Below are 27615 nucleotides of genomic sequence, written 5' to 3'. Positions count from 1 at the left end.
GGATAGACAAGACCTTACCTGTCAAAAGTGTGCATTTTTCTTCATTAGACCATGTGTGTGTGCTTTATTTTGTTGTGGATGTTTGTAACTTAAACCGTTTATCTCTCCCTGTCTGAATATCTGAAATGACATTAGTGATATTTTGGATCGTCATGCTGGCTTCTCAGGACAAGTCTTATTATGACAAGTTTTGTACTATAAGAAGCTTAAAAACAAACAAACAAACAAACAAACAAACAAAACAGGCTGTTAATAGGAATTCAGTCAGCTACCAAACAAGTTGGAGCCCAGAGAAAATACTCTGCCCTGTGGAACAGCAGGGCTGACCCTGGGGCCCAGGTCCTTCGTGTCCTTGGGAACATTTCTAGGGCCTTTCCCTTGGCCATCTCACTATCACTTGCGAACATTTAACCAGAAACCTTTAAACCAGGAAAAGGCGATGCCATGATATTCAAACTAGCCAATTCAAGCTTATCCTTCAACTGCTCTCTGTTTGTTAATGGGAAGCTCTTGATCCCTCTAATGACAGAAATACAGGGGCACGGGCGCCCGGGTGGCTTAGTCAGTTAAGCGCCCGACTCTTGATTTCAGCTCAGGTCGTGATCTCACGGTTCGTGGGATCGAGCCCTACGTCGAGCTCTGTGCTAACAGTATGGAGCCTGCTTGGGATTCTCTCTCTCTCTTTCTCTCTCCGCCCCTCCCCTGCTCACTCTCTCTCTATCCCAAAATAAATAAATAAACACTAAAAAAAAATTTTTTTTAATACAAAGGCAGATTTTCCTCTACAGCTCTGATTTATTTGTCACCATTACTGTTTTCCATTCTAATTACTGTGGTGTTTGGGTTTCGGGGGATGGGGCACAGGCGGTATTTGTGAGCTGTGATTGTTACTACAGAACTCTAACCAGAAAGCATGTGACAGAAGATCGAAAGATACGCCCCCAAGTTATAAGGGGCCAGTGGCTTCTCTTATTTTTTTTTCCGCCCACATTTATTTTACTTACATTAACGGAGCGCTTACTGTGTGTTTACAGAGCTGGCTTGGGGCTAGGTAGGGGGCTAGAAAGGTGACTGAGAGGTAAGCAGGCCTGCGAGGAAGGAACTAAAGCAGCAGGTGAATGCCTGAGACAAACGATTGCACAGGAGCTGAGAGAGTGGCCCTAGATGCCATGGAAACACAGAGGGGAACTAATTCTCTCTGCAAGGGGTATCAGCAAAGGCTTCCCAGAGAAACTGAGCCCTTCGGGTGTTCAGGCTTCACAATTAACAGACAGTTAAGACGAAACCCAGAGAAGCCAAGGAAAGATATCTCCAGTTACTGGAATCCTGGAGGGAGGGGGGGTGCTTTCAAATAATTTTAAAACCATTTAGCATTTTCATAGGTTCATTTTCCGGGTTTACTAGCTTTCACCCCCCCCCCCCCACCTCCGGGTCCCTGACTGCAGTTGGCTCTCCCCGCCCTACACCGATGCTCGAGCCTTTCCAACAAGGCATTAAAGCGGCTTTCAAGGACAACGATGAGTTAGTTCTTCTGCCAGAAAACCAACCCAGTAGCCGGCGCTCAAAAGAGCCACATCTCCTCACCGACCCAAGCGTTAACCCTTTGCCCTCTCTTGTTCTTCCTTGCCCCCAGGTCTCTGCGCAAGACGGGGTGTGGAACCTAACCACGGGGTGTCCATGACCCCCGAGGCTGCAGCCCATCAGCAATGAAAGGGTTATCGGGCAGCCGCAGCCACCACCACGGGGTCACCTGCGACGCGGCCTGCGACTCGCTGTCGCACCACTCGGACCGCAAGCCCTACCTGCTGAGCCCGCTGGAGCACCACCCGGCCGACCACCCTTACTACACTCAGCGGAACTCCTTCCAGGCCGAGTGCGTGGGCCCGTTCAGCGACCCGCTGGCCAGCAGCACCTTCCCGCGCAGGCACTACACCTCGCAGCAGGAGCTGAAGGACGAGTGCGCCCTGGTGCCCCGCACGCTGGCCGCCAAGGCCAACCGCATCCCCGCCAACCTCCTGGACCAGTTTGAGCGGCAGCTGCCGCTCAGCCGGGATGGCTACCACACGCTGCAGTACAAGCGCACGGCCGTGGAGCACCGCAGCGACAGCCCCGGCCGCATCCGCCACCTGGTCCACTCGGTCCAGAAGCTCTTCACCAAGTCGCACTCCCTGGAGGGGCCGTCCAAGGGCAGCGTCAACGGGGGCAAAGCCAGCCCCGACGAGACGCAGACGGGGAGGTACGGCAAGCGCAGCAAGAGCAAGGAGCGGCGCGCCGACCCCAAGGCCCGCGCCAACGCCTCCCCGGGCTGGTGGAGCTCCGACGACAACCTGGACGGCGACGTGTGCATCTACCACGCGCCCTCGGGAGTGATGACCATGGGCAGGTGCCCCGACCGCTCGGCCTCGCAGTACTTCATGGAGGCCTACAACACCATCAGCGAGCAGGCGGTCAAGGCCTCCCGGAGTAACAACGACGTCAAGTGCTCCACCTGTGCCAACCTGCCCGTCAACCTGGACGCGCCGCTCCTGAAGAAGAGCGCCTGGTCCTCCACCCTGACCGTGAGCCGCGCCAGGGAGGTGTACCAGAAAGCGTCGGTTAACATGGACCAGGCCATGGTGAAGTCAGAGTCCTGTCAGCAAGAGCGCTCCTGCCAGTACCTTCAGGTACCATTTATGTCGAGTGATGGGTGCTTAGAAATTGTACCGGCTGATTGTGTGGTGTTTTCTCCTGGGTCCTAGTCTTGTCTGCATGAACCTGAGCAAATTGTGAGGCATTTCTCTGGCCAACTGCTCCTCTCAGGAAACAAAACTGCCACCGACTTCATCCACTTATCTTGAGATAGAAAACCGCTCTAGAAAAGCACGCCTGCAGAAAGGCGCAGAGTTATTAATGATTCGGGTTCCTCTTTTGTCTCAGAGAACATGGGATAGGGAGCAGAGAAAAGGGGAGTCTACCCAGAATTCTAAAATAAATCCACCTTTTTACAAAAGTCGACAATGATCTTTTAAATTCTGGAAAGAGTTTAATAGGATCTATCGAGAGGTTTTGTGTTGGTTGTTTTTCGTTTTGTTTTGTTTTGTTTTGTTTTTTTTATTATTATTGTTAAATTCTGCCTTAAGCTATTGGGGAATCTTGATCTGTATCTTCACCATCACAATTGTTAGCACCACCACCAACACTAACCACACTCCCACCCCCGGAGCACAGGGAATCGGGATAATGCCCTGGGTGCTGAGGAGGTAGAGATAGAGCCAGTTTGGGGACCTGACAAGTGCACCTGCAGAGACCCGGGACAACAGAGAAGAAAAGGAAAAGCGGGGGGAAGCATCCACAACAATAAAATGCAATTAGTGTCGGCGTGTAAATCCCACACACGTACAGATCCAAGGCAACCCGCTCCTTTTCTTCTTTCCCACAACCCTTCCATTCACGGAACCTACATGGAGTCTTTATCTCTCCCCCGCCCCCACCCCTCTATCTAGTATTGTCATTTTTCCCAAGATATAACCCTCCCTAAGAAGGACCCTCTGATTTTTCCTTTTCACGGTGTCTTTTTTTTTTTTTTCCTCTCTCGTCTCCTGGGACGCCCATCTTTTTAAAAAACTTTTTACTGGACTACAAAGGCAGGACATAATCAGTTCCCACTCTCATCTGAAGAAGAAATGCAAGACAAACAGTCTTCCACTGAGAAATTCAACTTTTTGCTCTCTGAATTCCTCCTTGCAAACCTGGCTGCCTTGAGAATGCCTCTACCAAGCCCTGTGAATATGCCAGGCTGGCAGTCACTGGGCAAGGACATCCCAGCGTTCAGAAGCCACCAACGTGTGGGTGTTTTCACAAAGAGCACACAATCACGTGGTCAGTTTCTCCCACTGAAAGTAAATGAGGTATTGCCTCATTTACTATAATGTTGCTGGATGAGTTAAGTCATCAAAAACTATTCATGGAATTTCAGAGCTAAACAGTACATCTAATCCAACCTCCTCATTCAGCATATAAAAAACTGGATTCAAAGAGAGGTAAAGGCCTAGTGGGTTATACTCTTATACTGTTCGTTTAGAGGTAGGACCAAATCCAAGTCACTTAATTGATAGAAATGACCGTGACAATCTTACCCACCACCTAGAATAAAGTATTTTGACTAGAACATCTGTCCTGAAGAAAGGATGGGTAAAGGCTCCAGTAGTGGTGAAAAGTGGAAGGATAAGGAAAGAAAGAAGGAAACTGATTTTGATTGAAAATCTACTGTGTACCAGATACTGTAGCAAATGTTCCGCATTTGTTGTTCCATTGAATTTTCAAAATAATCCTGAGAGCTTGATATAATAATATTCTGTTTTTACAAGAGAGGAAACATTTAGAAATATCAAGTGATTTAAAGCCTCATGGCCAATATGTTGAAGACCCAAGAGTTAGGCTTATCTCTACCTCATGCAAAATAGCTCTTTCCCTGGAATCAAGGGCATGAAAATGGTGAACAGGAGACAGAAAGTCTGTAGGGTAAACATATTATGACTAAAAGCTTTTCCATAAAATGAGAATGAAAGCTTAAAGATTTAAGTGTGAGATTTAGTATCATAGCATTATCACATCTCATATTAGAAAGATTCGGAAATTCTATTTTGAAGTTATTTACCTTATTCTAAGCCAGTTTTATAATGAAATGTTTGAGGCTTACAGAGAGGTATAAAGAAAAATAATAAGAAAACAAATGCTCAGTCATACATAACCCAACTAGAGAAATAAAACATTAATTACAATGGATCACATATATACCTTCCCCAATCCCATTTCCTTCCCTTCGTCCCCAGAGCAGCAGCTAATCTGACTTTGTTACCCAGAGGACCTTTGTTTTTAATTCTGAAGTTATTGGCAGACTGAAAAATATTAATATTTTCTATCCTACATTGGGCAATAATTAATGCTGAACCAAGCTAGGTAAACCCTTTAAATATAAACTGAGCTCAAAAGCACAACTTCTTTAATAAATATTGACATTTGTTGAGTTCTTATTCTGTGTGAAACTTTCAGACTGGAAAAAAAATTCAGTGTGAGCAGGTAGTGTGCCTGGAAGATAAACTAAATGTAGAACAGCATGTTCTTCCCAGCCAGTGTGCCAAAAATTAAAGGGCTCCTGTGAAGAAGGAGAAGGAGCTGGACATTCACAGGGGGAGGAAGGAGAACAGGAAACTCCCCGAGCTGGACATTCTCTCCGTCTCTCTCCTTGCTTTAGAGGAAACAGAGACTCTGCAGTCCCGCTGGAGCTTTTCTCAGAAAGACAGGTGTAGCCAGACCCTGCCAGTTCCCCTGGAATAATTTCATTGACAAGCTCGTTCTTAGAAACAAATTTGGGGAAATAAAGAAAAGTGTGTGTGTGTAGGGGGTGGGGGGGGGGTGTTCTTTCCAGTTGTATTGTCTTAATTACCAACTAATTTTGAAACTGGATCTACAGATGTGTCTGACTTCAGCCTCACAAAGTTTAGTGGACAAAGCATTGAACTTCAAAGGAGAGGGTCTATGTTCTAGTCCCTGTTTGCCACTAACTAGTTAGTGATCACTTACTGCCTAGTGATATGGCTTGGAATTATCATCTCAGCTCTCTGGGTCTCCTTCCGCTGCCATAACATGAGGCATTTGGTCTAGAAGATCTGTGATCTGAGTTCACATTTTTAAACTCCTTAGTTACATATGAAGAGTACTCATGAGAGTGACTTTTAAGAGTTATGAGGCCTGGAAACTCTCATTTAATAAATACCTACCAAACGTACATGTTTTCCCAATATTATCTAATTTGCCCTGTAAAACTCTGTGTGGTATTTTACAGTTGAAGAGACTGAGATTTAGTAAATTAGGTTAAGTAATTTACCTACTGACACACAGTATGCGACAACATGGAGGGTCAGAACAGATTTATCTGGCTTCATAGCCTGGATTTTTCTAGTTACCGTGTCGAACCCCAACCCCTTCCAGATATAAAACAGAGGGAGGAAGTGGCATATATCAAATACCTGTTGTGTGCCAGAAACGACACAGTATCTCATTTAGTACCTGAAATAACTTCGTAACGTATTACTATTTACTCCAGTTTTACAGATGACTAAACTAAGCCATGAAAGATTAAATCACTTACCAAGCAATGCTTAGATAGTGAGTAAAAGAGCCAAGACTTGATCCCAGATCTAAGTCTAAAATGTGCTCCAGAAACCGAAAGAAATGCGTTTTATTTTCATTTTATTACCTGTTTTCTTCTGTAGCAAATGTATGTGTTCCTTTGACTTCTTATTTGTGCCTACAGTTGAGGATACACGTACATGAAATGGGACCCATCTTAGACAAGCGACAGAATGATTGATATGTCCCTAATTGGATTCAAGACTGCACAAAAGTTAAATCAGTATTCACCAATAATAGAATCTAAATACTAGCAAAGTCCTGATTTTCTCCTTATAAAACTATCTCTTGAAATTAATTTAACTTCGGCCATGGCCACGGTTATACAGAAAGTGAGAAGTCTGTAGGTATTTGGCCTCTGTCTGACATGGATTTAGAAATAAAGTCCTGTAGCTTGAAATTATTGCAAGACCCAGTTAATACAGTCGACTGTGGTATGTGCTCACTCACAAGCTGTTTGTAGTTAATAAAAAAAAAAAAAAAGACTCCCTTTTCTTTCCCCCCAATATTGTTATTTTTAAATGTCAAGAATCAGATGTCTGCTGTTTAGAATCTTGTACCGCTGCCAGTGACTGTATCAGGGTTTGGAGCAGGGACATGGATTTGAAGACATTAAAACTGTTTAATTCTCAGTTGAGATGTGGTTGGCTTTTATACATTTGGAATAGAGCATTTATGGCACATCTCCGGGTAAGTGCTAATAGTTAAGTAAATAAAATAAGAATGGGCTCAAAGGAGTAAAAGGAGTTTTTGTGGTTGTTTTGTTTTGCTTTAGAAAAGCAGGATTCTTGGTTCTGTATATGCTTCTTTATGTGAACGTTAAGTGTTGAGTGACTAGCATATAAAGCCATTCAGAAGAGCAAGATTTTAGATTTCCAACTGTTAACCTGAAAAAAAAAAAAAATCCCTTCAATCATGTATTTTGCATTCATCCAGCAGCAGAAACAGGAAAAGGGAAACAAAACGCTCTCCCCGGTAGAAGTAGAGACACACAGAGAGAGAGGGAGAGAGAGAGCAAGACAGAGACGGAGAAAGAAAGCCACTCTCAGAGATGAAATTTTAGGAGAGAGAAATGATCGACCTTTTTAAGGCTGAGTGGGTTTCTTCAGTTTGCGTGCAAGTTTCAAGAAATGGAAGGACTGACCAGGTTTGGGTACAACTCTTTTATTACTTTGTATTTGGTGAGAGTGTGTTTTTGGTTTGAGTGGGGGTTTTGCCGGGGGGGGGGTGGGGGGGAGGATAGTTTTTGTTCATTTATTTCTTCTGTAAATAGTAGCTAGAAAGACTGAAAGAGCTAATAAATTAATGCATGTAGAGATGGTAAGAAACAGGTTGAGATATTGGATACCTAACAAATCTGTGTCACAGAGGCTTCGTAAAATCTTTCATTGACACAGTTGATCTAAGGTGCTAGGTTCTATTAGAGGACATTGCGTGGCTAGTGATTGAAATGTGATCGGTTGTTTTCCAGGCAAGGATCCTAAATGCTTACTGTTCCTTTGCAAAATTAAAATTTCTGGATGGTTGGAGTTTTTTGTTTTTGTTTTTGCTTTTTTTTCCTTTTCTTTCTTCTTTCTTTCTTTCTTTCTTTCTTTCTTTCTTTCTTTCTTTCTTTCTTTCCTTCTTTCCTTTCCTTCCTTCCTTTCTTCCCTCCCTCCTTCCTTCCCTCCTTCCTTCTTTCTTTCCTTCTTTCCTTCTTTCTTTTTTATCTGTTGGTTAAATTAGACTCCACAAAAAAAGAAACCACTGAAGAATCATTCATAACAAGCATGAACCCAGGATTTTTTTCAGTGCAAGTACAACTAATTTTCGAAATTTTGTTCAAGATTATGTCAGTCTTTGCCTAGTGGGAGTTTTCCTTCCCCGGCTGAGGTTTTCTTTCCTTTTGTTTTGGAACAATTTAAATTATATTAAATCAATTAAAACTACTTTATATTAAGTGTGTGACAGTGCTGAGCAATTCTGCTAGTGACTTTGGTTACTTGGTTACTGTAATGTTTCCTTGCTGCCTTTTTAAAAAAAAAAAACAAAACCTGTCAACTACATGAACTGATAATTTTCTTTATTTTTAATTTAAATGGCCTTAATAATCCAGCAAGGAGTGTCAAGATTCTTGAATGTATTTCCTACTTGGCTTGCACAGTCTTCTCCCTATTTTTCACTGATCTTAGTAAAGGTGTCCTCTTTGTTAATAGAAAAATAAGGTTGCTCCTGTCTGATTCTAACTTTGACCGTAGAATAAAGTGTGCAGCTAGCAGAATCCTGGTAATTCTCTGAGTCTAATTCTCACTATTGCCCATATCCAAATAATAGTGGAGATGTGGGGGAGACAATTGGCAAAGCACTGTGAGAGAAGAGTCAGTGGTAGTCGAAGGAAGCTCAAAAAAAGAAATAGGAAATCCTTCCTGAAAGCTGTTAAAGAAACTTCATGATTCTTGGATTGCAATTTCACTATTCTAAGGTGCTTGGTTAGCATAATCAAAGGTTTCACAAGACATGTTTTCCAATCAGAGTCCAATCTAATAAAGGAAGGCATACCTCTGGTTAGCACAAAATAAGAGAAAAACTAGCCCTGGATCTCTTAGTGGCCAGTGGACTTTTTTTCCTCATTCTCTATCCTCCTTAGAAAACAGGTTGCTTGGAAGCAAATTGAAGGCAAAAACTCAAAGTAATCATTCATATTCTGTACAGAAAGATTCATCCATAATCTCTTGTCTGCTTGAGATCATAGCTTTATACAACTTTACAGGAACGGTGATTTGTGAGTGGTAGAACACATTGGTCTTTTGTTTGAGATTTTATAGGGACTACTAAAAAATACATGCAATATTACCAAGTTGGCTTTGATTTGGTGATTAGATTAGGTTTTAACCATTTTGCTTTAAGTTCAAAGGCAACAACCTCTCTTAGTACGTTATTGTGCCCACTGAATCATGGAGAAATTCCATCCTTATAGGTCTAAGCAATTGAAACCAGAAGCTTCACGTGGTTCAAACTATAATACCTCTTGGTCAGATTTTTTTCTGTCATTTGCCAGGGGGTAGCTTGGTAGAGAAAAATTAAAATTGGCCTTTTCAGGTAAAACCAGGTTACTATTAATGATAGCCATGAAGAGTTATGTGACCTCACTGATTTTTATTACTCATTTGAACCTTTGAATCCATAACTTTTCCCACTGGATAAAAATAACATGGCTGTATAACTTCCCATCCAGAGCTCATTTATCCGCTTCTCAAGATCATCTTGACCATCCCCTATCATTAGGTTCTGCCCCTGCTAACTGCCACTTGGAACACACATTATGGAACAGGGAACATTTTTTTACTTTATTTTTGTAAATGCATATTTAAATGTTTTTTATAAATTCTTAGACTGAAACTGCAATGGGGGTGGGGGGGTTGTGCTCTAATTTTTCTCAATGAATGATTTAGTCTCCTTCAACCCAGTCCTCTCTCTAGCTAAAAGATAAACATATAAGAATGAATTCACTGCTGTTATACAATTAGCAAAGGTAAAGGAGGGAATACAGTGTAAGGAGAAGCATATCGTCTCACTCCTTCTGTTGCTTCTGACCAATTATTTGTTTCTGGTATTTTTTTTAACTCTTCCCCCACCCCCCTTGGAGAACACTGATGGCCAAAGAAATTCTGATTCTCCGGTCTTTTCAGTGTAAGAATATATAAAACTATCTTTAAAAACTGATGTGTTTTTTTTTCCCTAAAGTTAAGCAACATGCCCTACCTTGTTTCCATTTCCAAGATAAAGAGACTTCTAATTACATTTGCAAAATGAGTTTTCTAGACAGGTAGATCTTTTCTTTCGTGTACATTAAGTCACTATTCTCTCAGGCGAAGTTTCTACTCATTGTTCTCACGGAACTAGGAAATTTCCCACAGATTCAGTCTTTTGATATCACAGAACTGTCTATGAAGCAGAATTATGTGGAGTCCAGAGTTACTGTCTGTAGTATGCATGTGTACAGGTCCACACATAACACATTGCATCTGCATAAACATCCCTGGACTCATACTTCAAAATTTGCATTTATATGTGTATGCTTTCTCTGATCTCTGATTCATGACATAAGATCCATTTTAAACACACAATTTCACGATATCCATATAAGAATGACTACAGAGTGGGGGATCAGCTTTCCCAAAGCTCTCGCAGAAAACTCATTATTTTGCCTTTACAATGATTATATTGAAGTTCACCTCGGACCATTAGTAGAAACCAGTTAGGGATGTCTTACTTCACTGGTATGAGGGTAAAAACCTTTCCTACAAAGAGACATCCAACAACAATGAAAGGAAACGATTTCTCCACTTGTTTTTTCTTTTTCCTTCCACTGTTTAATATAGACCTTCAGAATTGTGTAACTCCTCCTGAATTTTACCCTACGGTCCCTAAAACCTTAAGGTAGGTAAAGAATCGAGCAGGTTTTGTTTCTTGTTTTTCAGAAAAATGATAGTTTTAGCATTTTAGAACCCCTTTTGGAAGGCCATCTGGTAGACCTTCTCCTTTAAAACTTCTTCCTGAAAGGCGGACATAGCATCTTCCTATCGACGTATCTAACAATCACCATATGGAAGAATTCTTTGAGAGTATTTAGTCGAAGTCACTCTTTCTAAAAATGACAAAAATAAACCTTAGGGAGACACCTTGACTGATATAAGATCAGTCATCTTGTCGGTAGTGGACTGAGACCAGCAGGCTCACTGCCCAGCGACAGCCCTGTTCTTTTCCCCACGATGTTTCACACATCTGTGAAAACCTTTAAGGCCCTTTTCAAAGAATAGCTTATCCAGCCTTACTACATCCTTTTAAGGCAGTGAGGTCAAGGCACAAGGAGGCAAAGGGAAAAAAGAACTGATCTCAAAGTGAGATCTGCATCATGTTTGTGGCTTAAAAGATTTACAAGTGATGAAAACTGTTGGTAACTAAATAATTACCTGCAATTTGTAATTCTGTGGTTACCAAGGGCAGAGTGGTATATTTTTAATTTCTAAAAAATAGAAATAGGTCTATTTCTCCTATTATCCCCATTGGTCCCTCCTGCGTCTCTGTGGTTTCATTATGAGTGACTCATGTACCGAAGGAGGGCAAATGGGGCAAACATGCCCCATGTTTGGATATGTAATCTTTAAGCACTACACTCAGAGCCCTGGGACTCAGAGCCCAACGTACTTCTCTCTGGTGTCTTACACTATCTTGGTAGCAAGCATCCCACACTTCCCACCTTACCTTCCCTAGTATGAAAATTGTTACCATAGGGGCGCCTGGGTGGCTCCGTCAGCGAAGCATCCAATGTCGGCTCAGGTCATGATCTCACAGTTCACGAGTTCGAGCCCCACATCCATCTCTGTGCTGACAGCCCAGAGCCTAGAGCCTCCTTCAGATTCTGTGTCTCCCTCTCTCTCTGCCACCACCCCCCACTCGCACTCTGTATCCCTCTCTCAAAACTAAATAAACATTAAAAAAATTGTTAACAAATCTGTGGCCATATGTATAGAATATATATACATGTAGCCACTTGCCCCATCGTTGAATATTTAGGGCGATGTTTCCTTAACTGTGTGCGCAAGAATCACCTTTAAAGTGTCTATAAAATAAAGATTTCTGACATCAACCCAAGAGAGTTTGATTCTATGGTGCTGGGTGATTCCCACACCGAGATCAACCTAAGAGCCACACTTTAACCCGACTCTAGGGAACTATCAGCCTACATTTATCATCTTATTTACTGAAGGGGGCAGTAGAGTCTAACAGATGAAAACACGGGCTTCGGGCGTTCCATTAATTTCACTATTGCTGCTGACTTCCAACATGATTTTGGTCTCCCTTCATCTGTACTTCCATTTCTGTGTCTGTAAAATGGGCCTAATGATATGAGTCCTATGTTCGCTCAGGTCTTTGGGAAAAAATTAATTTCTAATGTGGGAAAAAATAGTGTGAAATGTTTTGAGTTTACAGACCTTCAGATATCAAAATGCTTCACGGCTTCTTCATGTGTTCCCTGTACCTTACCACTGTCTTCTATTTTGCCTCACCCAACTTTTATTAAACCAGGGTTAGGACGAGCATATCTGATTTCCTGATAAAGGAAAGCCCTCTCCCAGTGTCCCAGTGGACGTTTAAGGCTTCTTCACCCGTGTTCCAACGAAACACATGAGGCTTTTGCCTGCAGATGAAAAGATCACCAAGGGTCGATCTTTTGATAGCCCAGCCTCAGCGGGTCAGGTTTTCCCATGGCTTATATTTGCCAACGGAACGCATTTCCTCTGGCTTCCTGGAGCTTTAGGTGCTTCAGAGAAGACCTGCTTTTGCTTTCGTGTCTTCAGTCTGTGCAGACCGCCTAATTCCGGGCAGCTTTGGCCAACTCAACAGGACGAGTTTCATTCACAGCAATGGCTGTGGAAGCTTGTCTACGAGGGGGCTCTAGCCACTTGCCTCCCGTAATGACTCATCCAGGTTTTCCGAGGAGTGTTCCCAGCGGAACAACTTTGAGAAGTGGGAGTTCCTCTGCTAGCAGTGACAACAGGCCCTGGTCCGTCTGTCTTCCTTGCTCATGCCCAAAGTCCCAGATTAATCCTCCCCACCCTCTGAAGCCAGCTACACAAAGGCCACCTACCAGCCAAACTGTTCTACATGCACACTGGTCTGACCTGTGGCCCCTCCGGCAGTCAATAGATACAGAGAGTGGCGCTTCTTTAAAGTTCCATTAAAAATCCCAGCTGCTTATAATCTCTGGGGAAGTCATGTCTTTTCTTCTTCTTCTTCTTTCCTCAACTAGTACAAGTTTAGCGGGCTCTTTGGTAACTCAGGGGGTGTCGGTGAAAGTAACTGTCATTTGTTTGCAAATGAAACCTAAGCTTTTTGAAAATGATTCCCCTGTAAGAATCTTTCCCCCGTAACACTCCTCCAGCCTTCTAGTTGATTTTAGATAGTTTCCTGTTCTCCCACCTCTTGGAAGTGTTCCATGGCACGCTGAGCAGACACTTTTCGTCAAAAAAAAAAAAGCCTATAAATAGCTGATTTTCCTGCTTGCTGCCTTCTCTTGAAGGCTTTCATAAAGGAGGTGAAACAAATCCACCAAAAACAAGAACCCTCTGTGAGGGGTGTGTGGTGAGGCTTGTAAAAAATCAGATCCATAGGCCGAAAATTATCGGGTAGGTCGCCCTGCCATATTTGGCTTATGCAATCACTGCACAGAAAAAGAAACACTTTATTTCACGCCAGATGATCTCATGAACTGAACAATCGATCAAAAATGTCTCCTATGAGCTTTCACGCTTCTTTAAAAATACATATTTTGACTTTTCATGCTGCTTTAAAAAAAAAAAAAAAATCCCAAAGCCAACTGTTATTTATTAGATTCCATTGGTAAATCGAGATAACCAATTCCTGCTCCATGGTAGGAAGTTGGAAACTACATCCTCATTTCTCCTCCAGACTGACCTTGCTTGTCCTCTGTGCCTTGTCCTCATAAATATCACCCCATCTCCCAGAGTGATATTATGGATCTCCCTAGAAGACCGTTCGCATGCTAGGCAAGACCTTAATAACGTCCTTCACCGATCTTACTGCAGTAACCCTCGGAAATCAGATATGTGAGGTTAATTGTACTGCTTCCTACTTTTCACACACACACCCCATCCCCTGCATCCTACTGAGCAGAGAGAATGGGGCTTAGCTGTGTTTTCTCCTGTTCCTTTCTTTTCCTTCTTCTCTTTCTTCCTTTCCTGTCTTTTCTTCCCCGATTTTTTTAGGTAGCTATTATGTAACTGGGAATGGGAGACGACCCCAAAATCACGCTTACAAGGAGGAAACTGAGGCCTAGAGAAACTAACTGGCACTCTCATGGCTCTTCAGTTACAGAGAGCAGTCCAGAAGCAGGGCGGCAAAGCAAGTCTTCCTCAGTTCCTCTTACCCCGTGTGTTAGCGCTCCTCAACCACGTAGCACGAGGCATTCATTTGTCTTGGTGTTCTGGACGCTGGAGAAACTCTGCTGCCTGCCCCGCCCCTCCTTTTCCCACTCCAGGCACTGGGTCTAATTTGGTTGTGGTTTAGTCTGTTGCTAGAGTTTCTGGAGAGTGCATCTCGTTGTGCCTTTCTTCCTTATCAACTCCCAGTGAGCACACACAGTCGATAGAAGCAGGTGTCAGAAAGAACTTCAACGGCCAATTACCCCAGGGCTTTTTATGCTTTTGAACCATGGGCTCCTTTGTTCATAGACAGCAAACTTGATACAACCGTTTAAAACAGAAGCAAGAATAGGAAGATTCCAATCCAAATCCCTTCCCCCTCGATCCACTGTCCTGATAAAAGTCAAAACAATGTCAGGTAGCTATCCCAACATTGGGAAGTTTAATTAGCAGCGACAGCTCTCCCAGGCTGCAGTCTGGTGCCCCGCGTATGAAAACAACAGCTGATCGCGGCGCACCCAGAGCTCCCGATTGAGCCACACTTTCAAATCACTTCTTGGCTTTGATGGACAAATGCATCTGTCACCCTCATACCTTCTTCCTCATCTGTGACCCAGAGAGAGGAACTGACATTTTGAAGAACACACAGGGCCCTTGATTCCTTTCCACAGCACCAAACTGAGCATCTTCTCATGTTCAGTACCTGCCAGATGTGCTTCCGTGTGATAATGAATGATGGCAATGAGAAGATGAAGGGGAAGGCGGAGGAGGAAAGGGACCATAATTTATTGAGAAAGTTCTATCGGCCTATGCTTAATATATATTGCCCTATTTCTCAAAGTTACTGGGGTAACTTCTCAGACCTGCATTACATACAAAATGGGGGTAATAGTCTCTCTGTCTCAAAAATAAATAAACATTAAAAAAAAATTAAAAAAAAGGGACGCCTGGGTGGCTCAGTCGGTTAAGCGTCCGACTTCAGCTCAGGTCACGATCTTTGCGGTCCGTGAGTTCCAGCCCCGCGTCGGGCTCTGGGCTGATGGCTCGGAGCCTGGAGCCTGCTTCCAATTCTGTGTCTCCCTCTCTCTCTCTCTGCCCCTCCCCTGTTCATGCTCTGTCTCTCTGTCTCAAAAATAAATAAACATTAAAAAAAATTTTTTAAAATATTCAAAATGGGAGTAATTAATTTGCTCAAGGTTATCCCACTAGTAAGGGACATAACAGAGATTTAAGCCCTGCTCTGATTCCAAAATCTGTTCAGTTTCCAGCATATCATCCTGCCTCTAAACTTTGTGACTATGCCCTTTGTTCTTTTCCTGGAGGGTTGTTTCTTCACGAGCATCTCTTTTAATAACAATTTTTAAAATGATCAACTAATGATGAAAACGCAGATTCTGTCTTTATGATTGGGTATAAATATAAGTCTAGTTTGGAAAGTGGCCATGTTAGAAAGCAAGGAACATGTGAGATTTGTTTACAAAGTCAGATATATAAATTGCTAAATTGTAGTAGCACGGCATCATTTCATGTAACTGGAAAATCGTACCTCAATCCATGAAACAGCCATCTCTCAAGGCTGTTTTGATGAATCATTTGTTTCAATAGGAAACAACACTACTGATCCCTTGAGACTGCCAACCTGATTGTAGTTAATGGTGTTGTTAGTAACACTGTAAAGCTATGTCCAAATAAATGTGGTATGAAATGCCCATTTAATATCCTCTGCTTGCTTTAATGTAGGGATGTTTGCTTCCATAAGACGTAATTTCACTGAAATGATGAGGAAATGAACTAGGAATCCCCAAACCCAATTCCTCTATAAGTCACTGTGACTTTACATTTTGTCCTTTTGGGAGACCGGAGTGATATTTCTCAGGTGTATTGTGAGCCAGAATTCTGCTTGGTGCACGAGCTCCATATATCCCAGATCGTTAACTAAATCTTTAAGAAGTTCACTAGTTTTACTATTTGTCAAACTACTACTCTAGGTCTCAAGGAAAAGATAAGTTTCTCTAAAGGTCTACCTTTAGAACACTTCTTAATTACCTATGAGCATATCACTGAATTAAGGGAGTCATATAATATACAATGCAAAGCACTCATGTACCACCTTAGGGGTGGCTGCGTATATCCAAGAAACATATGCTGTTAGGGTATGTTAGTAGAGTTTAAACTAAATTCTTATAATAGGTAACAATACAGAGGGGTCAGACTTCAGAAATGCATCAGGATAAAAGGTGCCATCCTCAGTTATGAACTTGGAAGTCAATGTAGTCTGTATTCTCCCACTTCTCAGCTCATTTTGGATTTCTCCTCATGTACATGTATCTCACTGCAGGCAATTCAGTGTTCTAGCAAGCCCTTACTTCATGCACTTTCCTCTTTGTTTAAGCCCAGATGAAGTTCATTTAAAGTAATGGATACAGTCTTAATATATTCTGCAGCCTCCACTTTCTCTTGGTTCAGTATTTTCTAAAATACCCCCAGACATAAGAATGAAATGTTAATTATTCACTTAATGGGGACTTGTAAGAAATGAATTCCCTAAAATTAAACCATGCCAATTTAATTTCATTTAATTAGATTAATGGATGAATAGAATGTAGTGTTGTATTTCTCATCTCCAACCAAGAGCTCCACCCAACTATCAAAATATGTAGTCCTTTGTATTATCTAGATCACAGGTGTATAATAAAAATTTTTGTTAAGTGATTTAATAGAACTGCCATTTTCAACAAGCTTTTCCTTCAACCAAGACCTATTTGCCAACTGTGTGACCCAGACTGAAATCTGGGAGAGGGGCCTAGATAAACATGGGAAAGGAGAGACCAGTTTGGGGAAAGGAACAGTACAGATAAGATGGCAGTCCACCCAGCTGGTGAAAATAGGTAAATGGAGGACAGGATTTAGTCTCTAGTGGAGAAGATGATATAGAATAATTTTTTTTTTTTTCCTAAAATACTCACATTTCCCAAAGATGAAGGAGACGGTTTACCCTGGAGGCCAAACCCCAAACAATTTAACTCTCTGGGCAGCAATTTTAAGGATGAGCAATGGCATGAGAATAAGAAAGAGCAGGGGAAGACACCCCAGAGGGGCACAGGAGGCATGAGACACCAACCAGGCTGAGCCCAACAACCAGGCTGCTGGCCCCAGAGGCAGTGGGGCTGCCCAGGCCTTGGAGAAGAAATCTGGACAGAGAGCAGAGCACTGGTGGAGAGGGAGGGCATCCTCACAGCCATCGTGCCTCTTGTGCTCAGCTCAACCACAGACCAGCACAATGGGATCTCCAAGATTCTGTGGCTGGCAGTGCAACACTGTGCACCCAGAGAACTGAGATGCAGGCAGGGCTACCCTTGGAGACCTAAAAGTTCACAGGCACAAGAGGAGCCCCGAGAGAGCATATCAAGAGATATCTCCAGGGAATAATGAACGGGTGTATTACACCAAAACCCATCTGTATCCCCAGGACGTACACCTGAAGATGCTACTGTTAAGAGTAGGGAGACTTTTTTCCCAACAAAGGCATCAATCAGATCCCAAGTTAGGAGAAGAGCTTCTTAAACACGTGTGACGATGGGGCTCCTGGGTCTCGGGCTCAGGAGATTAAGCATCTGACTCTTGGTTTTGGCTCAGGTCACGGCCTCGTGGTTGGTGAGTTCAAGCCCCACATCAGGCTCTGTGCTGACGGTGTGGCCTGCTTGGGATTCTCTCTCCCTCTCTCTCTCTCTCTCTTTCTCAAAATAAGTAAATAAACTTTTTTTTTTTCTAATGTGTACTGAGAGGCTGAATCAACATGTCAGGAACAGGGGGGAGGAAATCCGAGTAGATGGCCCTTAGCGTTCCTTTTAAATCACATGGTCTGGTTCTCTACTGTCCAACATGGTAGCCACTAGCCACAGGTGGCTATTTAAATTTACATTAATTAAAGTTAAATAACACAAAATTCAGTCCCTCAGTCACAATAGCCACATTGCTAGTGCTCAGCAGTCTGGTGTTTACCCTATGGGACAAACAGATATAAAACATTCCCATCATGGTGGAAAATGCTATTGGACAACATTGCTCTAGTTGGTTTTTTTGTCTGTTTTAATGTAATGACTTCTACTAGACTTGGGCTTTGCCAAGAGAAGGTAATGTCCTGTTGTGATACCTCCTTGCTTAGAGGTGCCAGAACCAGCCAATCCCGTCCCATTATGGCCAGATGGGCGCAGGGAGACACAGGGAGTGAGGGCTGTCCTGCGTGAGCGCTGTCCTCCACTTACTCACTATGTGGCATTAAGTAAGCCACTTCCACTCATCATCTAGCTCCTCCTCCTTTGTAAAATACTTACCACGTGGAGTTATTTTGAGGAGTAAATTCTATAAAGGAGCTCGTTTTCAGTAAGGAAAACCAACTTTTCGCTAGAAACGTGACATCTAGTCTGGGATTTCACCCAGAGTTCACCTACCGATTATTAGTCACTCGTTATGGGTGGGGCATTGTGCTGGGCACGTCACACAGTTTCCCTTGACCTTCCCCAGGCCCCCGGCGCTATCCCATCCAGGACCTTACTCTGCTCCTACTCTCCATTTTGTACTGACTCACCATTAGCCCACCAGGCAGCACCTAGAATAATATTTCCACGCACACTCTTGGAGCTGTGGGCTGAAGCTCTCTCTCAGACAAAGCAAAACTTTTCTCCTACTCACATGTATTTGTAAACTACGACGTTTTGGCACCCCTAGGAGCTGCATCTGGGTGCAAATAGATCCAGAAGTTGACAATGCATAGTAATATGTGCTACAGCCAGTCACACAGCTGGTACCAGTCAGGCTCCCCAGTTTGTATCCTGGCTGCACGTGGGGCACTCCTCACCTTCTTCCGCCTTTGATCAAAGGGCAAGAGCTTTCAGGAGAGTCCCTTGGAGTATTCGTATCACTGTGAGTTATCAGGACAGTGTTTACTTTAACCCCATTCATCAATGGGGCACCTGGGTGGCTCAGTCGGTTAAGCATCTGACTTCTGACTTCATGATCTCACGGCTTGTGAGTTCGAGCCCCGCGTCGGGCTCTGTGCTGACAGCTCAGAGCCTGGAGCCTCTTCAGATTCTGTGCCTTTCTCTCTCTCTCTTTCTCTCTCTCTCTCTCTCTGCCCCTTCCCCGCTCACACTCTGTCTCTGTCTCTCAAAAGTAAATAAACATTAAAAAAAAAAATTTTAACCCCATTCATCAAGATGAGTCTGACTCTCACACCTTCCCACTGCATACTAAAGAAATAATGTACCAATTTATGGGTGTCGAGACTTGTGCACACCATTCTAAATTATAAATATAATTACCTATTTAGATAATAGGCAGGAGTCTCATGGAACAGTAACCACAATGTACTTTTTAAAGTAGTTTTCTGTTTTGAGGGACCTGGCATTACCTGAAAAAATATGCTGTCTCGCCTCATTTGTTTCTTTGCCAAACATCAAGAGCCCTATTTTGCCATATTGCTCTCTGAAAACAAGTGTTCTTTGGCCATCTTCGGGGCCTGGAAAGAAAGATTGCTTCAGCCCAGCAGGCCAGAAAAGTGCCATGGGTGGCAGGCCAGTCAGAATGCTTGCTTTCCAGAAAAGGCCTTTCTAGAAAAGCTTCCTAAGGCAGAACTCCTTGATGCAGACCCTGAGAGGAAGAGGGTTTCCAGGCCAGGAACATCTGTGGGTCATGGGGCTGAGGCAGCCCGGCAGAACGGAGGAATAGTTTGGCTGATGGCTGAAGTAATCCTACCTTGAGAAGACCCCTTGGTGGGGTGGAGGGCTGGGTCGGGGGTTAAGGAGAACTCAAATGAAGAAAGGCAGGACACGCCCATCCACGTACTTTAAGTGTTCTTAGCCTGGGTCTGTGGACATTTAGACTATGCAAGAATGTACTCTAAGGGGTCAGTGAACTCCAGAACTTAAAAAACCAAAGAGGAGAGCTGTTTGTGTTCATCCTGCTTGGGAGAAAAGTCCCAGGTTTTATCATGTCTCCAAAAGAGATAAAGAGTCACTAACAAGTATAAGTTACTATATCATAGAAATTGGGTAAAACTGAGTAAAAACTTAAAATGCATGACTTTTCCTTTTTCCTTATAACAGTTCATTAGAAAAACCTCTTGGGGGCACCTGGGTGGCTTAGTCGGTCGAGTTTCCGACTTCAGCTGGGGTCATGATCTCGCGGTTTGTGGGTTCAAGCCCCGCAACAGGCTCTCGGCTGTCAATGGAGCCTGCTACAGATCCTCTGTCCTCCTCTCTTTCTGTCCCTCCCCCACTCAGGCTCTCTCACGCTCTCTCTCTCTCACTCTCTCTCTCTCAAAAATAAATAAACATTTAGAAAAGGAGTAGAAGAGAGAAAAAACTTTTTGATTTGAGGAATGTGCAGTTTTTAAAAAGTTGTTATTGTGGATGCACATTACCTGAGATAAGTAAGTCTTGTGTTGGAACTTAGAGATCCTATTACAAAGTTTGTAATAGGATTTATTGTAAAGGAGCTTTTCCTGAGTGATCAAATAACAAAAAATAAGGATTTCCCATATATAAGTTTGAAGCTGAGAGGAGAGAATTCAAAATTTTGTAAAAACAGCACCTACTCTCACAGTCTAGTGGAACTGTAGACAGTTAGATAAATACAATTCAGAGCGAAGTTAGAGGCATAGATACTTGAACAAAGAATATGGGGGCTTAATAGGAAGAAGCATTTCAAGCTGGGGTTTAGAAAGAAAGGATAGAGAAGAAAGACTTCTGCATTTGAAATGCTTTCTCTCTGGAGCTTTGGAGCCAGAGGGCTGTGCTCCAACCCTGTGTTTACTGATCGTGCAATTTTGAGTGAGTATTTTAAACGCTCAGGTTCTCTGTAACATGGAGATAATAACAATACCTATCACATAGGGGGGTTGAGAGGATTAAGTGAGTTAATGTAATGTAAAAAGTGTAGAACAATGCTTGGAAAAGGGACATTATGTAATGCCCCAATCAGTGCTGTGATTTGCATTAAGCCTAAATACTTGGTGGGAGCAACGTGAACTGAAACAAGAGAACAGACTTAAAGGCACGGCAGAAATCTTGCTGTTAGAGATCACAATGTCATTTAGCCAGGCTTTTGATGAAATCCTAAGTGTTTTAGTTTCCTGTCCCTGCTCTAACCAGTCACCACAAACCCCGTGGCTTAAAATAACACACCCTTATTATCCTATAGTAGTGGAGATCACAAGTCGGAAATGGATCTCACCGAGTGAGCCAACGTCAGAATCTGGTCAGCAGGGCTGTGTTCCTTCTGGAGGCTCTAGGGGGGAATCCATTGTCCTGCCTTTTCCAGCTTCTGGAGGCTTGCCGACATTCCTTCACTCCTGGCTACGTCTTCAGTCTTCAAAGCCTGCAATGGCATCACCGCTCTTGGCTTCTGTGGTCAGGTCTCCTCCTCCGACTCTCCTTGCCCCTCTCTTTCCCTTTCAAAGACCCTTGTGGTTATGTTGGGCCCACCCAGGCAACCGAGAATAATCTCTCCCCATCTCAGGATCGTGAACTTTATCACATCTGCGAAGTCCCTTTTGCCACGTAAGGTAACATCTGCACAAATCCCGTGGAGTAAGACGTGACCATCTTCAGGGAGCCATGATCCTGCCTGCCGCACAGGCTGCCACCTAAGACACGATATATTTCTTAAACCTAACCGGTTTTTAAACCTGGTATGAAAAGTGCATGAACTCCTCCAGCCCGTGCGTTATCAGCTAAATGAGATCACTGTATACATGCAGTATTCCCCAGATAGTTCTTTTATATGGAGATAGAGCGCTCAATTTTTGTGTCTGTTACATTATTTTAAACTATTAGATCATTTAGACTATGAAGCTATGTTAGTCTATTTTAAACTATTTAAACTATTTTTAACTGTTGGGGCTAGCGTCCTCTTTGCCTGTGAATTCCATATTTGCTGCTTCTTTTTCATTTAAAATGCTTATTATTCCCTACAGTAAAACACCAATTCTTTATACACTTGAAATCTTCTTCCAATATCCATAAATGTAAACGCGTACATTTTATACATTTGCAATGAACGCATTACACATATTTTTGCCTTTTGTGGCACATGGTACAATTTTTTTTAATCTTTATATATTTTTGAGAGACAGAGTGTGAGCGCGAGGGGAAGCGGGGGGGATCTATCAGCACAGAGCCCAACGCAGGGCTCCAACTCACAAACCACAAGTTCGTGACCTGAGCCGAAGTCTGACACTCAATGACTGAGCCACCCAGGCACCCCCATGATACAATTTTTTATTTCAAACACTGTGGGCACTAAGTATATGTTAGGCCCTCTGTTAAGGACTAGGAATACAAAGTTGAAAAGACATGACTCCTGGCCTCAAGGGGCTCTTACTATAGTGGAAGGGGGTGGGATACTGATGATAAGAATTTTAAAAAGGAGAAAACACTATTAAAATATATAGAATTGCCTAGATTTGGATATTGAATGACTGAAGTGTCAGGAAAGAAAGAGTAGAAATGATGACCAGTCTATGGTTTGAAAAATTGGGTGCATGTCATTACCTCCAATTGAGACAGGATAATGGCGGCGGGGGGGGGGGGGGGGCGCCGCAATGGGAAGAGCGGCGGAATAAGTTTAGATGGAGAAGATGATTTTGTTCTAGACGTTTTGAATAGACAATCTGTCTACAGAATATCCAGTTTAAGATGTCCCATAGGCAAACATTCATTTATTCAAATATTACTTGGGAGGTTCTTACAATAATCCAGACGAGAGATGACTGTGGTTCAGACTAAGGTAGAAGCAATAAAGATAGAGGGACTTCAAGATAATCCTTCTACCTGGCCTTACAGGTGTCAGGTTGGTCAAAAATCCTCAGGTGAGGAAGATGGAGAAGTGGAGGCAGCTGAATGTATGATTCTGGAGTTCAGGAAGATGTCAAGATCAGGGAAAGTTTCATCCAGGTTATCGCATAGAAGGTCGAGCCAAGTTTGAGAGTGAATGAGATCACATGGGAGCACGTGTAAGTTAGAAGATGAAGCAGTACAGGCCGGTTTCCTGGGCTACACAGACATTAAATCACAGACGTGAAGCCAAGGGAAGCAATAATAAAGAGCCAGAAAGATAGAAAAGATAAAAAGGAAATCAAAACAGCATGGAAGCAAAGGGAGAAGGGGATTTCAAGAAAGGGAAAGTTCAGCAAGGTCAGCTACCAAAGAGTGGTCAAGTCAGGCAAGGAATAAAAAGTCTATGGATGAATCTGGCAATTAGGAACTAACTATTGGATGTGCCAGTAGTTTCCCCAAAGCGATAGAATAAATATAATTTTGTATACGTTTGTATGCATACGAATGCTTATCGTTTTAATAAATGCTTATTATTTTTTTTAATTTTTTTTAACATTTATTTATTTTTGAGACAGAGAGAGAGAGAGCATGAACAGGGGAGGGTCAGAGAAAGAGGGAGACACAGAATCCGAAACAGGCTCCAGGCTCTGAGCTGTCAGCACAGAGCCCGACGCGGGGCTAGAACCCACAGACCGGGAGATCATGACCTGAGCTGAGGTCGGACGCTTAACCGACTGAGCCACCCAGGCGCCCCAAATGCTTATTATTTTTAACGTCACTCATTTTAATGAAAATATGCATAGCTATTGACGTATGCTAATACACCATGGTCAGAATATCCAAGTCTCTGTTATTTAGCGTTTGAATTTTTGTTCAGTTTTTCACCGTTATGAATAATGCCATAAATATCTTTTTCAATAAGATGTGGGAGCTTTTTTTCTGGTTAGCCTTTCCACATGTTATGCACTGTTCTTCGATTCAAAACCAGAAGTACAAGCAACTCTTAGTATCCTAAGATCATCTAAGTATTCTAATTTGGAATAATTATTCTGCGGAGACTTTCACTCCGTCATTTTCAGATGCAGATAATCACAAATGTCTGGACTACTGTCTAACCTCGAGTGCACACTTCTAAAATGAGCATCTCCTTAGCAACTACATGCTGAAACCCTCTTTATGCAGCAGTATAGCATACAATAATCTGCACCCGAATCCCTTTTCTGTCTCTACAACTGCAACCAATTTAACACCCATTTGTAATAGGTTTCTTCACTTTCAAATGACTAAAGTAATTTCCCACCTATTAGCTATTTTTGTTGACCTCACTTCACTAGAGATCCTCAATCTGAGTTTTATTTTAGCAATCACAATTCTCTCATCTAATTAACAAAAAAATTGGGCCATTGCCTCAGTGGCCTGCATCCAACCTTATTTTGACTGGCAATTTTCTAATAATATCTCACTGTCCTTTCCACCCCCATCCTTAGAATAGTAGTTTTTGTTTCATGGAGTTCATCCTCTCCCCAGTTCTCTTTGCCCCCATTCTCTTGTTTTTTCTCTCTGTATCTCTTTTGTTTTTTTCCTTTCCTCTTCTTTATTTAGTAACATATCCAAATCTTTTACTGTTCCAAATGCCTCGGGGAGTATCAAATTATTTATTCAGTAGAAATTCCTAGAATTAGACTAGCCCAGCCAATGGGCATGCAAAATGTTAAGGATTTTTATACATATTACCCATTGGCGAAAGATTATCTGAATTTTCACCCAGTACCTGTGTCCATTCCTGACACCTTTGTAGAAGATTCTTTCCTCTTGCAACACAGATCCACCTCCTTTAGCCTGGATGTTAAGTGCGAGGTGAAGTAAATCAAATGACTCGTTCACCTGACAATTCTTCAAACACTTAAGGATTTATTATCTGTCCCTAAGTCTTCATGGCTCGCTCTTCAAAAGACCTAGTTCCTTCATCAGTTCTCTGAGAACAGGACTTTTCAGCATCCCAAGTGACAACTCCTATCTAGTTCCAAGAAAAGCAGCATCCCTCTTAACTTGTGGTATAGTTGTGTGAGCCACATTTCAGTTGAATTCGGACTTCACAGCGTCCACTGAAGATATCTGGACACGAACACTCTATCAGTGTGCTAGCTTGCCTGGCAGCCGTGTCAACCTGTCTTGCACTCGGGTAAAATTTGTGAGCCAGTTTTTCATAGAAAATCATGTTGACGTGTTTCTCCCACCCTGAACTGTGCACTTAAATGACTTGACGTTACGCAAACTACCATATGTATCTTTATTAAATGTCACCTTATAGGGGTGCCTCGGTGGCTCAATCGGCCGAGCCGCCATTCTTGATTTCGGCTCAGGTCGTGATCTCATGGTTCGTGGGATGGAGCCCCACATCGGACTCTGTGCTGAGCGTGGAGCCTGCTGAAGAGTCTCTCTCCCTCTCTTTCTGCCCTTCCCCGACTCTCTCTGTCTCTTTTAAAATAAATAAATAAGCATTTAAAAAAAGGTCACCTCATAGATATGAATGTGTCTTTCCAGGTTAGAGGTACCCCTCCCTGTTGTGCAAGTTGTGCACTATTCCAGGAAACACCATTTATATTGATAGTTACTTTGGTGTTATTTATTTCTTACTATAATTTTCCAGCAAATGCAGTAGAATCTTGAGGAAGGCATAGCTTGCTTCCAACGTACCTGCCATTGGACTACCAAAACGAATGTTTTTTTTTTTTCTGTCAAAATGGAGAATACTAAATCTGAAATACAATATTTAAAAATTTTTTTTCAACGTTTATTTATTTTTTTGGGACAGAGAGAGACAGAGCATGAACGGGGGAGGGGCAGAGAGAGAGGGAGACACGGAATAGGAAACAGGCTCCAGGCTCCGAGCCATCAGCCCAGAGCCCGACGCGGGGCTGGAACTCACGGACCGCGAGATCCTGACCTGGCTGAAGTCGGACGCTTAACCGAGTGCGCCACCCAGGCGCCCCTGAAATACAATATTTTAAATGTTTTCCCAAGATGTGTTATATTGTAAATCTCATAAGTGTCTAATATATCATCATCGAAGTTAATAATTAAAAAATGTTCAGAATAGGGCCCAAAACAGAGGCTTACGCATTCAACTGCAGACCATCCTACGGTTTTTCATGAAATGATTTCTATACCATATAGGGAAAATCATTCAACCAGTTACATATCTCATATCCAGTCTATACTTCCTTATTATGTTTAAAAGTTTTTCATTTTGTTAAATGATACCAATCTGTTCTTTGTACCTGTGAGCTCATTTCTTTTTAAAAAATCAGGGGCACCTGGGTGGCTCAGTCGGTTAAACATCCAACTTCAGTTCAGGTCATGATATCACCATTTGTGAGGTCAAGTCCCACATGGGGCTCTGTGCTGACAGCTCAGAGCCTGGAGCCTGCTTCGAATTCTGTGTCTCCCTCCGTCTCTGCCCCTCCCCCCTGCTCACACTCTGTCTCTCTCTCTCTCATTCTCTCTCTCTCTCAAAAATAAACATTAAAAAAAATTTTTTTCATCAAGCATTACGGGGGAGGTTTATAAAGTTAATATATATTTATTGGGGAGATTTTTTTTTAACTACGTAAGAAAATAAAGATCATAGAAATCACCCAGAGATAATCACTGTGAATCTTTTTGTGTTGTTGCTGTTCTTTAAAAAATACTGATAATATGGAGCAATCTCTGAATAAACTCACCGAAGAGAAAAAAAGAAAGCATCAAATAAACACCATTAGGGATGTAGAAAAGAACAAGGATACAGGAGATATTAAATCTATCCCATGAATAGAACAGAAACAGACTTCATACCAATATATTGAAAACAAGTGGATAATCTTAGAAAACTAAATTCGTCAAAATGTAATAAAAACAGAAACCATATCCATGGCAGTTTAAGAAATTAACACATTAACTTAAAATTTACTCAGAAAAAAAAAAGACCAGACCCAAAGGTTCTAGGAAACTTGCAAGGAAGGGGTAATCCCTGTTATATAAAAATTCTTCTGGAGATCTGAACAAAAAAAGATGCCAAGTTCATCCAATTCATTTTAGGATTTAGTATAATCTTAGACAAAGGCAGTTTGAAAAAGGAAACTTTTAATGCAATTTGTTTATAATGAACTTGATGTAAAAATTCTTTAAGTTTATTTATTTTGAGAGAGAGAGAGTGCACACAAGCGGGGGAAGGGCAGAGAGAGAGAGAGAGGAAGAGAGAATCCCAAGCACGTTCCACCTAGGTCAGCACAGAGCCTGACACGGGGCTCAATCTCACAAACTGTGGGATCCTGACCTGAGCTGAAATCAAGAGTCAGACACTTACCCAGGCGTTTCTGATGCAAAAATTCTCAATAAATATTTCAACAAAATTAAATAATTATAAATAATGTAAAATAACATGACCAGATGGGATTTATTTGGTAATGAGAGGAAAGCTTAACATTAGAAAAGATACATACTTCACAGCATTAGGAAATTAAAGGAAAAAACTACATGATTATCTTAATGTATGCATAAATTATATTTTGTAATATTCAACAGCTACTAATGATTTAATTAAAAATTATGACAAATTAGACATAGAAAAAAATGCTTAAAGTGTGTCTGACAGGAACTTTGTGTAATGTTGGATCATCCCTTTTAAATCCGTGAAGAAG

The 27615-nt window shown here is 42.3% G+C and overlaps 1 protein-coding gene across 6 annotated transcripts in view; it reads left to right on the top strand.

Annotated features, from left to right (window-relative positions):
* Positions 1-1637: 1637 nt before the first annotated feature.
* DLGAP1 (DLG associated protein 1) overlaps positions 1638-27615 on the top strand; it is a 328162-nt gene continuing 302184 nt past the window's right edge. For 3 of the 6 annotated variants that reach the window (XM_032595388.1, XM_032595389.1, XM_032595387.1), the window contains exon 1: positions 1638-2663. In XM_032595388.1, the coding sequence (XP_032451279.1) occupies positions 1707-2663 (957 nt within the window). In that variant the 5' untranslated portion in view covers positions 1638-1706. Of the gene's footprint in view, positions 2664-6768; positions 6862-7192; positions 7319-27615 lie in introns of those variants that run through there. The other 3 variants (XM_030336546.1, XM_030336544.1, XM_030336542.1) reach the window with 2 other exon arrangements.

The sequence above is a fragment of the Lynx canadensis genome, chromosome D3 (genome assembly GCF_007474595.2).
Source record: "Lynx canadensis isolate LIC74 chromosome D3, mLynCan4.pri.v2, whole genome shotgun sequence".
In the NCBI taxonomy this organism is placed as follows: Eukaryota; Metazoa; Chordata; class Mammalia; order Carnivora; family Felidae; genus Lynx; species Lynx canadensis.
This window is presented reverse-complemented; position numbering and strand designations above follow the sequence as displayed.